Genomic DNA, 12905 nt, shown 5'->3' with positions numbered 1-12905 from the left:
TATAAACCACATGGGTGAGATCTAACATGTCTTATCCGCATGGTGTGGAATTCACAGGGGAATTGGTATATGCTGCGGATTTTAAATCCTCAATATGTTAGTTGTTTGCTGCAGATTCAAGCGCCGATTTCACCTCCTGTAATGTAAGACTAACTGCAGATTCACTGTCAGTTTTGTGCAGTGAAAGTGGTGCCCGTGAGCGTAGTGGTAGCTTATATTTATTTGTAATAATAACGCAATTACTAAGAAGAGATTTTGTTTTATCCTACAGGATATGAAGAAGTTTGAAAGTGAAGTTAGAGCATTGCAGACGGCATTAGAACAAGCCCAGACTACATTGACCTCTCCAGAGCTGGGCCGCTTGAGTCTTAAGGAACAGCTGTCTCATAGACAGGTACTGTGCAGTATTAAGACAAATATGACCTCTGGAATCCCCACCAATCCTCATAAGGAAGGGACTGCAGTGCTGGTTCATCTTCTCCATACAGCGCTGCTGCTCCACAGCTGGCTGGGCCACCTAGCGATATGTGCCATAATTTATATAATTGAAATAGCCCTTTAATTAAAAAAAATATTGAAATATTTTACATAATATCTTTACAGCACCTGTTGTCCAAAATGGAGTCTCTTAAACCAAAGGTTCATGCTGTTCAGCTTTGCCAAATTGCCTTAAGAATTCCTGAAGAAGTAGTCACTAGCCTTCCTATATGCCGCACTGCAGTAAGGCTGCAGGAGGAGGCCAGCCGTCTTCAGCACACGGCCATTCAGCAGTGTAATATTATGCAGGTGAGTACTTACAAACATGAGCTCTCAAATTGGTCCTATCTACTCATGAAGAACCAATCCAATCATACAGCCATTGCTCCCCAATGCCCGCTGGGTCACCTTCTTCCCCAGTGTCAGCGTGTCTTCTCAGATCAGTGTACAACACATCTCACCCAATATGAGTTCCATGGTATAGCTTCTCCTCATCCAACTGCTCCTTTTACAAGCATTGTTTCCATTCTGAAGCATTAAATGCTTAGCGCTTCTACATGATCATAGCAATGTATAGCTCTTCAAAAATACATAGTTTATGTATGGTAAATGGAGTCGTTACTGCCAAGGTACACCAGTGTAGACACTTTAGGCATGGCCATGTGGCTAATGCTGCAGCAATAGCTGTTGTATAATAATATATTATAGAACATCTTACCATAAGCAAATACTTGGCTTTCATAGAGGTCCATGTGAATAACTGCCCCCTCATTAGATGTCTCAGCTATTAATGTTTCACAAAGCAAGCACAAAATTAGACATCAAAAGAGCCTCTAATGATTGGGATATATAGGGAAATCACATAACTCTGGCTGCTGGAGTTGCGTGCTCTTCCTACATTGCTATCTAATAGATACTCTATATGTCATTCTTAAAGGCCTCTTTCAAACGAGTGTTGCAACACAGGCGAAAATCGCATGAGCGAGAAAAAGCTGCAACCAAGTCACAGCTAAATCTCGAGTTTTCTCACTCATCCACCCAGCCATGTGCAGCGTTTGTATGCAGCAGCCCGGAATTCCTTCGGCCGGCATAAATTCTTCAACCTGCTCAATAAAGTCAGCTGACACAGTTTAGCAGCGCTAGTTGCTGCTTAACTCCCTCCCCCTCCTTTTGCCAGCAGCTCCCATAGGTTTCTATGGTAGCTGACGGTTGATCGCAGCCGGAAGATAGGGGGCAAAACCTATCTTTTCCAGCCGAATTCAAACATCGTCCAGCGTATTTGGCCACAATGTCCTATCTTCGACCAGCTGCGATGTTTTAACACGGCTGAAAACAGGCCATCTAAATGAATACATTGGAATCCAATGGTTTAGATGGTCATGATATTCGCCCGACGTTTTATCATGGCAAAATAACCGCAATAAAACACTTGTGTGAATAAGGCTGGGTTCACACGGAACGGTTTGGCCGCGGAAATTCCATGCGGAATTTCTGTGTGGCAAATCTGCCCGCGGCTCCTAATCTTGGGAATAGCCAGTCATGTAAACAAGATTTTTCAAAAATCTGATCCACACGGGGCGGTCAATCCGTTGTGGCAAAGCCGAGCGGAACCAGCGATGTGACGCGGAATTGACAGCTGCAGCATGTCAATTCTTTTTTTTTTTTTCCATTGCGGCCTTACTCCTCTCTATGGGAAGAGAAAGCCGTAGCGGAAAGCCGGCAGCCGAACTGTGTAAAACCCGTGCGAAATGCTGCGGCTCTCCCGTTGCTTTTTGGTGCAGCCAAGCCGCAAGATTTCCATCTCGTGGGAACCCAGCCTAAGGCCTAACTGTGCAGTCATACATGGTAATAAAAGATAAGAGGAAAATAAGAAGGAGCAGAGAAAATCTATATACCGATATTTTGATTTGAACGATAAAACGCAAAAAACTTCTGTGCTCTTGTAACAGGCTCTATGAAAAAACCCTCGAGTTCCACTTTCAAATGTCCAAAGGTTTAATACAATCCAAATCGGATAAAATGTATTATGCAAATAGCATAAAACATGAAACCATAAGCAATAAGCAACGCGTTTCGGCGTTTCAAAATAACGCCTTTCTCAAGCTTGGGATAGCTTGGGGGTACACAGCAAACAGTGGTGTGTTCTCTTTGCAGAGGAGTGGATTATGCTAGATTAATTATTAATAAAGGCCCAATGTCCACAAGTGGATTTTAATTGCGGTATCCACGCAGGTACTCCACAGTTCAAGCCACCCATAGGGAAGCAGGGGATCATCTGCACATCAATTAACACCTACAGCTTTGATTTGTGGATGCCACGTGTGGAAAAGAAATCGCAGCATTCTCCATTCTACCGCAGATTCAGCGCGTGTGGGTTCCATTGATTTATATGGAAGCAAGCGATCCGCAATACATCCACAATTCAATTGTTCAGAAATCAGGGAAGAGGGGAAAGGCAGGCACTTTGGTCTCACTCGTTTTTTTTTCTGCTCGGATGATCTGCAGTGCATCTGCATACATCCGTGCGGGAAAAAAATATCATATTCGCGATCGCCAGCAAGCATTTAAAAATAAATTCCACACTGACATGCAGGTCTTCCGCTGCGGAATCCGTGCGTGCCGTGGACATGAGGCCAAAAACAGAGGAGTCGAGCTTAAAAATATGTCTCGTGCCTCTTAAAAGGGATTTCGCCTACAACACATTTTTTTCTACATTTACTTCATGTGGAGCCATGCATGCTCAGGTGAAGAAATAATGTACATACATACACTATAAACTTTCCATTGATTTGGAGTAGCCTTGCCTTCAAATAACTTTTGATATGTTATAGAGACATGTCAAAAGTATTGATCAGTGGGGATCCCGCTACTAAGACCCCCGCTGATCACTAGAATGAGGGTCCTGCAGCACTCACCCAAGCGCCGTGTCCTCTTAGCTGTCTTTACTGGTTTTCGTCTGCTTCCAGCAGCTGAAGACTGCCTCATAAAGGTCTTAGCACTTTCTATACACCTCTATGCGAGCCGTCTTCAGCTGCTGAAAACAGCCAAAACGCAGCAAAGATAGCCGAGGGGGCACAGGGCTTTGGTGAGTGCTGCAGGACTCGCATTCTAGTGATCAGTGGGGGTCTCAGCAGCGGGACCTTAAGCAATACATTTCCATAACTTTTGACATGTCATAGAGACATCTGAAATTATTGTTTCTCTTTAATTATTGTCATCTGATTTCTGCATGCACAAATCAGAAACTTGTGACAGCTGAAATCTTGAAGATTTATTTTTTTGGAATCATGTTTGGCAACTTACGTGTTAGAAGTTACTATTTTCATATTGTTTAGGTTATTAGCTTGGTTAATAATTGCACATTTAACCTACAGGAGGCAGTGGTCCAGTATGAGCAATACGAACAAGAGATGAAACACTTGCAACATCTAATAGAGGAGGCACATCGGGAGCTGCAAGATGCAAAAGTAACCACCAGCAATATCCAGGAATTACAGTTCCAAATTAAACGCCACGAGGTAAATATCCTTGGTTATTGCAGAAATCTGGACTGTTAGGGTTCCTTCATACTGGTGATCGCTATTTTGCCATGAAAAATCCTGCCAAAATCGCAATTGTATTCAGGCATTTTTTGAGCGTCTGTGATGCTTTGTCTTGCGAATAATATCGCATCACTGCCGCCCACGATTTTCTTACATAATAAAAATGTGAGATCCTTTTTTTTTTTTTTTCTCAACATCACAAATAGGAATGACACCATTGAAAATCATTGGTTTCGTAATTCTGCGTTTTGTCTCACTCTTGGATCGCGCGATTTTATTGCAAGTGTGAAGACCCCCTTAAAGCTGATCGCAAGACAAGGCCTAATGTCTGACCCACAGCTGAGGTCCTGCGATGCAGTGGCGGTGTTAGTTTTTGTTCCGCATTACCTTACAGTCGCTATTGGAGAAACTAACCGTCAGAATGCTGACAATGAACCAGCAAGAAATGCCTCCCTGTGAAGCCTTAAAGGGGTTGTCCCGCGGCAGCAAGTGGGTCTATACACTTCTGTATGGCCATATTAATGCACTTTGTAATGTACATTGTGCATTAATTATGAGCCATACAGAAGTTATAAAAAGTTTTTTACTTACCTGCTCCGTTGCTAGCGTCCTCGTTCCCATGGAGCCGACTAATTTTCGCCCTCTGATGGCCAAATTAGCCGCGCTTGCGCAGTCCGGGTCTTCTGCTCTCTTCAATGGAGCCGCTCGTGCAGAATGCCGGCTCCGTGTAGCTCCGCCCCGTCACGTGCCGATTCCAGCCAATCAGGAGGCTGGAATCGGCAATGGACCGCACAGAAGAGCTGCGGTCCACGGAGGAAGAGGATCCCGGCGGCCATCTTCACCAGTAAGTATAGAAGTCACCGGAGCGCGGGGATTCAGGTAAGCGCTCCGGTAAGCTTTCTTTAGGTCCCTGCATCGGGGTTGTCTCGCGCCGACCGGGGGGGGGGGGTTGAAAAAAAAAAAACCCGTTTCGGCGCGGGACAACCCCTTCAAGAGGTGTGAATACATATACAACACAGGCTGTAACTTGGCACAGTACAAGCAAGGCTATGTCATGTAAACTATACAATGGGACTCAGATCTTGATACGGACTTTACAATACTATATCATACAATTCAAAATTATTTGGAAAGTTGTAAAATGCCAGTGGGTTTCTTGAAAGTTATGCACCCCGAGAGTTGGAGATTTTTAGGGTTTGATGTTTATTGTAGATTATAGTATAATGCATGAAATTTGTCAGTGATATAAAAAACAATGAAGCATAATAATGAAATATTACCCCATGAAATATTTTATCCTTAAAAGTTAATTCAAATTTTTACAGATTTCTGACTGGTCATAGTAACATGTCAGAACTTGTAATTGATGGGGTCTGGGTGCCGAGACTTCCAAGGATCGCTAAAATGAATGGACCGAAGCGCTTATCTGCGCTCTGTGTCCTCTCAGCTGTCAATGCAAGCAGCTTATTTTATGGAGCCCATGCACCGCTCAGAGCAGTGACGGAAATCGGTAAAGGGGCACAGGGCTCGGCTGAGCGCTTCTGCCTGTTCGTTTGTGTTCACAGCACCCGGCCCCACCGATCAAAGCTTCTGAGATATCCACTATGGCACATCAGAAGTTTGAAAACAGTTTAATTTCACTTTAAATCCAACCCAGAATTCTAAACATTTTTGTATTTAAGCTTTTTTTAAAAAATGTTTCCGTCTGCAGAAATTCCAGTGGAATCTGCTGCGGATTTTTCAATGTGGATTTCACCTCAAAAACTGCAGGTGAAATCCACTGCTGAGCCGCATATTTTATCATGGATTTGGCACTTTGAATGGACAAAATCCATGCATGAAACTTCGAATTACTAAGAGAAATTTATGATTGCTTTTTAAATATTTTTTATTCCATTAGGAATATGACAGGTAGAATGGGGCTTCTGCAGGCAGGAAGGTTTTCTATATTCTCCCTAGCATTGCCCATAGCAGAACCAGTGGTGATCGGCTCTCCTTAAGTAAATATATGACGGTTAAAGGACTTTTTTCACTTTTACATGCTTTTTATGTTGTTTTTAAATTCAACTATCTTGGTTTAAAATATATAAAACAACATATTTAATCTAATAACAATAAAAAAACCTTTTCTTTGGACGGCACTGATGAGGTTAATACTTAGCTGAGCTATGGAGGAGAGCGCTTGTCATTTTAACCTCATTGCCGCCTTTTGTTTTTCATTTCTACTCTCATTGTTTTAATCTTGGCTAAAAGCGGACGGTCACATTTTTTGTAGTTGCAGTCACCACATGACCTCATTACAGAGCTGGAGACATGAGCCATCTGGGGGGAGCAGCTTATAGGCGGCAGCATTAAGTGTGACTTGTATGCGTGCAGCGAGTGGTGCCAGCCCCCCTTGCGGTGCCATTTCCTTGTTGTTTGCCTGTATTGTGAGATGCGTTTCACAGTCAACATCCTCCCTTGCAGCCAGTGCTGGTAGATGATACAGGGCTTGTGAGCTGGGATTTTATTGGCCAGGCGCTCCCAGCCTATATGCAAGCCTGAAACACAGTACAATGCAAGGCTGATTTCCTTCATGGCTCTTCTTCTGTCTTAGCAAGCCTACTGAATTAAAATGTGTTCGCAGGAGCTGGCGAAGAAGATCAAAGGCTATCAGGAGCAGATAGCATCGCTGAATTCCAAGTGCAAAATGTTAACCATGAAAGCCAAGCATGCCACAATGCTGCTGACGGTCACTGAGGTGGAGGGACTGACAGAGGGAATGGAGGAACTGGATGCTGAACTCCTCCCTGCACACTCCGCTCACCCGTCTGTTGTTATGGTAAGGCCTGTGCTTGTCTTATCTGCTTTCATATCAGCTGCGCTTCATGCAAACCAGCAAGCCGGAGAACAAAGCCCCAGCCTCTCTGCCTTCCTGTGCATCTGATGGCAGCTGCTGGGTCCCTACTGAACCACGGATTCCTGCAGAATTTACTGCTGCCCGCGTGCATTAATGATAATATACCCGCTGCTCATATATTTATAACATACCCGCTGCTCATGTACATTCATGATAATATACCCGCTACCAATATATTATTATAATATACCCGCTGCTCATGTATATTTATGTTAATATACCTACCGCTCATATATATTTATGATAATGTACCCACTGCACATGTACATTCACTATAATATACCCGATACCAATATATTATTATAATATACCCGCTGCTCATGTATATTTTTTTGATAATATACCCACTGCACATGTACATTCACTATAATATACCCGACACCAATATATTATTCTAATATATCCGCTGCTCATGTACATTTATGATAATATACCCGCTGCACATGTACATTCACTATAATATACCCAATACCAATATATTATTATAATATACTCGCTGCTCATGTACATTCATGATAATATACCCACTCCTCATATATATTTATGATAATATACCCGCTGCACATGTACATTCACTATAATATACCCGCTGCTCATGTACATTCATGATAATATACCCGCTGCACATGTACATTCACTATAATATACCCGATACCAATATATTATTATAATATACCCGCTGCTCATGTACATTCATAATAATATACCCACTCCTCATATATATTTATGATGATATACCTGCTGCTCATATATATTTATTTATGATAATATACCCACTGCTCATGTACATTTATGATAATATACCCGCTGCACATGTACATGCACTATAATATACCCGATACTAATATATTATTATAATATACCCACTGCTCATGTACATTTATGATAATATACCCGCTGCGCATGTACATTCATGATAACATACCCGCTGCACATGTACATTCACTATAATATACCAATACCAATATATATTTATTAGAATATACCCGCTGCTCGTATATTTTATACTATGAAATAAATTGTTTTAGTTAATATTTTAGCAAAATGAAAATCATTTATCCAGATAATTTATGTAAAAACAAAAATACACATTTCCTTTATGTGTGCAGCATCTATCATTCAGATACAGATTCGTTTTATTTGTTTTTCTATGCTTTTTGAAGTACACAAGCCTCACGAGATGTCTCCTTTATTGTTTTTTTTTTTTAGTCTCTTATTCTTAAAAGGGTTTCCAGTTGTAAATTATTGATGGCCTATTTGCCGGACAGGCCATCAAGAGTGTATCCGTGGGGGGTCTACTGCTTGAGACCCCTATGGATCAGCTGCTCACCAAGCAAGTGGGCTTGTGTACTGAGCTAATTTCTGCAGGAAGCAGATTGCGCCATTCCCACTGCAGTGGCCGGGATTGGAATTACAGGCAAAGTTCACATTGAAGTGAATGGGTGTAATATAAAACCTGGTCACTGTAGAGGGGCTCCCGGATGGCAGACCCACATTGATCTGCTATTGATGGCCTGTCGTAAGGATAGACCATCCATTGTTTACAACTGCACAACCCCTTTAACTTTACATTCACCAACTGATGCAGTATTCAGACTGTCATGTGTTGTCTATAAATGTAGTTTATTACACATATATGAATGTGTAAAGCATTGTATTGCTGTATATTCTGTTATTACCCTGTTTCCTTGAAAATAAGACCTGCCCTGAAAATAAGCCCTGGCATGATTTTTCTGGATTTTTGAGGCTGCAGAATGATTTTTCTGGATTTTTGAGGATGTTTGAACTTTAAGCTGCACTCCAAAATTAAGCTTTAGTTACAGTTAATAAAAAAGTCAATGTAAATAGTGTCCGGGCAGTCATGTAAAAAAGTAAAATCTTTTGGGGGAAAAGTTAATATAAGACCCTGTCTTATTTTGGGGGGTACATACTGCTGTAGTGGATTAAATAAGTTTATATGTCATGATAAATAACTAAAAGAACATCACCGCAAAAATATTAAATATTGACTGGAAACACCTGTTTTTGGAGGAATCCACACTTTAGTTGATCAAGTAGTATAGGGGGCTAGATACATTGCATGGGGATCATTGGCCTCTCTATCACATATGGCACATGATATTTGAGGGGCTCATTATTACAGATATTGATTCCAGGAGTTCAGTTTATTTTTCTGACCGCTAAATAGTAATAGCCCTCTAACTGTAGGTAACAGCCTTCATTAACAGAGTTAAAGATTCCCTTTCTTATCTAAGTCACTCATCACCATGAAAAATTGCATATTATATTCGCAAAAAAGTAAATGATTTGTCTTATAAATGTTCCGCAATGTTAACATTCAGGTACAATCCTTTAACACAGTGATATACGGCAATCACTCCCAAATGATTGCTTACAAGAATTCTGCTTTACCTAACAGGGCTGTGTATACATGCAAGTTCATCCTAGACTTCTCATTTATCCATCTCTGCAACACAATTTAAAGGGAACCTGTCATCAGCTTAAAGCCCCATAAACTACATTATGAGGCTCAAAGGTGAGGGAGCAGGGAGTGCAGAGAGCGGTGTTTCATACTCACTGGATGCCCCATTTCAGCACTGTGCATGCCAACAGCTTGACTCTTTCTCCCTGTGAACCTCCCATAGAGAGGAATAGAAGATGTGCACACAGAGTCAAACTGCTAGCGCATGCCAACTTCTTGGGGACGCCCGGTGAGTATAAAACACAGCTCCCAAAACTTGAGCCTTATAACGTAGTTTATTGGGCTCAAAGGTGATAAGTGTGCCTTTTTAGGTTGCACTAGTTTTACACATGAACCCCATAGATGGAATTAACAGATTGAGAACTACACTGCATCAAGCATGAACTGGTGACGTGCTTAAAGAGCTTCTCCAGGACAGTTACCTTACATAATGTCCATTATGTAACTGTTGTCAAATGGCTGGTTCAGACACAAATAAGCATTTTGCCCTGCAGCTTCTGTGTCCCAGATCAATAGACACCAAATAGGGAATTTGGGAAACTTATTTAACACAGGCAGAATTTATTAGTTTTAATGTGAGAACAATATTAGGCTAGGTAAAAGTATTAGAAAAGTGATAGTTATGCCAGTGATATACAGTGAGGGGGCGCTATACACTAGTGATGTTTTAGGCTGTGTTCACATGGCAGAATCTGCCACAAAATGTTCCTTGCAGATTCTGCCTGTAAAACCACACAGCAATCCATAGCTGTCCTTGTGGTGTTTGCACACCGATTTAGCCCTGTTAATAGGCAAAATCCACATGTGGAATTCTGACACGTTTCTAAGTGCAGAATAGCTGCAGATTTCAGCAGTTTTACAGGTGGATTCCACATGGACTCAGACTCTTTTCATAGTGCCATGCAAGCCCTCTCCCATACAAGTATATGTAAGAGTGTGCACACAGTACTTTGACAAGAGTTGGATTTGCAGTGCCGGTAAGATTCTCGTTAGTGGGCATCAGAGGAACCAGAGAGCTGGTGAGTAAACAGAATACATTACCCGGCTCCTTGTCACAGGAGTTTATGGTGCGTGACAGGTTCCCTTTAATATAGTGAGTAACAAAGATGAAAAAGGAGGGTGGAGTAAGACCCACTGACAGCGGTGAAATAGTTCTGGAGTAACAAGTGTTTTAAATGATGGAGGTGCTGCCAACCAGATAACGCTCCACCAAGGTGGGGGTGAGTATAGCAAAAAGAGTGTGGAAAAATACTGGTGTGAATGAAGGCACAACACTCTAAGCTAGTAGAAGATTAAGGTCCAAGATGCAATAGTGAAAGCAATACTTTCTTATTATTTAGCAAAATTAAAAACCAGCTAGTGAAGTTATTTTATTAAATAATAAGAAAGTAGTGCTTTCACTATCGCATCTTGGACCTTAATCTTCTACTAGCTTAGAGTGTTGCGCCTTCACACCAGTATTTCTCCACACTCTTTTCCCTTTAATATAGATCCATATTACGGACATGTTGCCAGATGGCATTACAACTCTATATCATCAGTATTTGATCAGTTTTTGCCTCTGTGTTGTTTCTATTTTCTACTGGGCACATACTAGAAAATAGACACATACTGATTTCGTATCTGCTCAATAGAAAATAATAACAATACAAAGGCAAAAGCACAAAAAATAGTATATTGTATTTTAAAAAAAACAGCCATGTGAATAGATGCATATATTTATATTAGCTCAGTATTATATGGTCCCCAAAATATGAGGCAAGCACAAAGATAAAATATGCTCGTCTGAAACCGGCCAAAAAGGATTTTCTAGAACTAAGATATTGATGATCTAACCTCAGGATAGGTGATCAATAGCCAATTGGTGGGGCCCCGCTGCTTATAGAGAGGCTGCGTCCTCTTTTCCAGGCTTTGAGGTGTTGTTCATCAGTCACATGGCCTGAATAGCTCAGCCCCTTTCAGGTGAATGGAATTGAGATGTTATACCAGACACAGCCACTGTGAAATGTACAGCACTGTGCCTGGTATGCATTGAAGTGGTTGCAACATTTACCCAAGTTACAGTTGATCGGTTGGGTCCCAAGCATTGGATCCCCACTGATCTGATATCCTATCCTACGGATAGGTCTTCAATATCTTAGTCCTGGAAAACTCCTTTAAAGATTAGTTTTTTAGTAGAGGAATCTATGGCCAATCAATAGCGCCCTCACTTGGCTGATACAGTATATCCCATAGACATTAATAGAGACGGAAAGGGGATTTAAGTTCTCAAGGTCACTTAAGATCCTAGAGGTCAAACCTCTTCCAGTTTATGGCATATTTCATCCATGTCCCATAAATGTGTCACATCCTTTTAATGATGTGCATCAGCAGAGATGAGTTTGTCTTCTTATCATGTTATCACAATTTGTGGTATTTCATAGAAATGCAAGAGGTAACCCGCTGAGCATAAAATTAAGTCACATTGCTGATGGTGCCCAAAAAAAAGTAGTTCAATGACAAGTTTTGCCCTGCTCCTTCGGTAGTTGCATATAGTTTCCTGCACGCAGGCTGCAGGTGATTGATACCCTACTTGTGTATCCCTCTATGTACATAAACTACTTGTCATTTTATGTTTGTGATTTTGTGTCCAATCTCTGCTTTCTCTTGGCTCTGCTTGCTGTCCTCTGGGTTTCGTTCTTCCGGTGTTCTCCTGTGACAGATGACCGCCGGTCGCTGCCACACTCTTCTGTCTCCTGTCACTGAGGAATCAGGGGAGGAGGGTACCAACAGTGAGATCTCCTCTCCGCCAGCCTGTCGGTCACCTTCACCTGTGGCTCATACCGATGCTTCTGTCAACCAGGTATCACTATGCTATATTTACCTGATGCCAGCAAGTGCAGTGCTAGCGTCTCTGGACCCACGTGGGACGCTTCATTCAATTCAGTGTCATGTATATTTGAACTTTCTCAAGTTGTGTTTTTTTGCACGTGTAAATATCCTGTTTCCCAGACAAACCCTCTTTTGTAAAGTCATTATAGTATCTTATGTTAGAGGAATATCCACTCCTCTAGGTTTAAGGCACCTTCATACATACTCATGGCACTGTAGTGGCCGCCCTACACATGCATGCGGGTTCAAATATGCTACGTCTTTTGCATTTTGCCTCCTACTATTACACTATAACTGTCTGATGCTTAATGGTATTTCTGTTCTCTAAACTAAGTTGTGTGTTTATGTGATCCAGAAAATCTGGTGCTGCACTTGTCTGGGAGATATGTTGTGTCTTACTGTTTTTCTTGTATTTTTGCGTGTTTTGCATGGTCACATATTAGCTGTTTTATGTGGTATAATAACTTTATAAGGGCCTTTTCACATTAGCTTTTTTTTTTGCAAATGTTTCTGTTTTCAAGCCCATAAAATTACATTGAAGCAGAAGGTCTTTCAATGTGTTTCAGAATTTTCCAACTCCATTCCATCTTTACACTGGATCAAAAGTGCAGACTGCTGCACTTTTATCTCCAGT

The 12905-nt window shown here is 41.4% G+C and overlaps 1 protein-coding gene across 2 annotated transcripts in view; it reads left to right on the top strand.

Moving 5' to 3' along the window:
• SYNE1 (spectrin repeat containing nuclear envelope protein 1) overlaps positions 1-12905 on the top strand; it is a 575530-nt gene that overhangs the window by 394652 nt on the left and 167973 nt on the right. For both annotated transcript variants that reach the window (XM_066595961.1, XM_066595958.1), the window contains 5 exons: positions 272-394; positions 604-786; positions 3852-3995; positions 6646-6840; positions 12102-12242. In XM_066595961.1, the coding sequence (XP_066452058.1) occupies positions 272-394; positions 604-786; positions 3852-3995; positions 6646-6840; positions 12102-12242 (786 nt within the window). The remainder of the gene's footprint in view (positions 1-271; positions 395-603; positions 787-3851; positions 3996-6645; positions 6841-12101; positions 12243-12905) is intronic.

Source organism: Eleutherodactylus coqui, chromosome 3 (genome assembly GCF_035609145.1).
Source record: "Eleutherodactylus coqui strain aEleCoq1 chromosome 3, aEleCoq1.hap1, whole genome shotgun sequence".
Classification (NCBI taxonomy): domain Eukaryota; kingdom Metazoa; phylum Chordata; class Amphibia; order Anura; family Eleutherodactylidae; genus Eleutherodactylus; species Eleutherodactylus coqui.
This window is presented reverse-complemented; position numbering and strand designations above follow the sequence as displayed.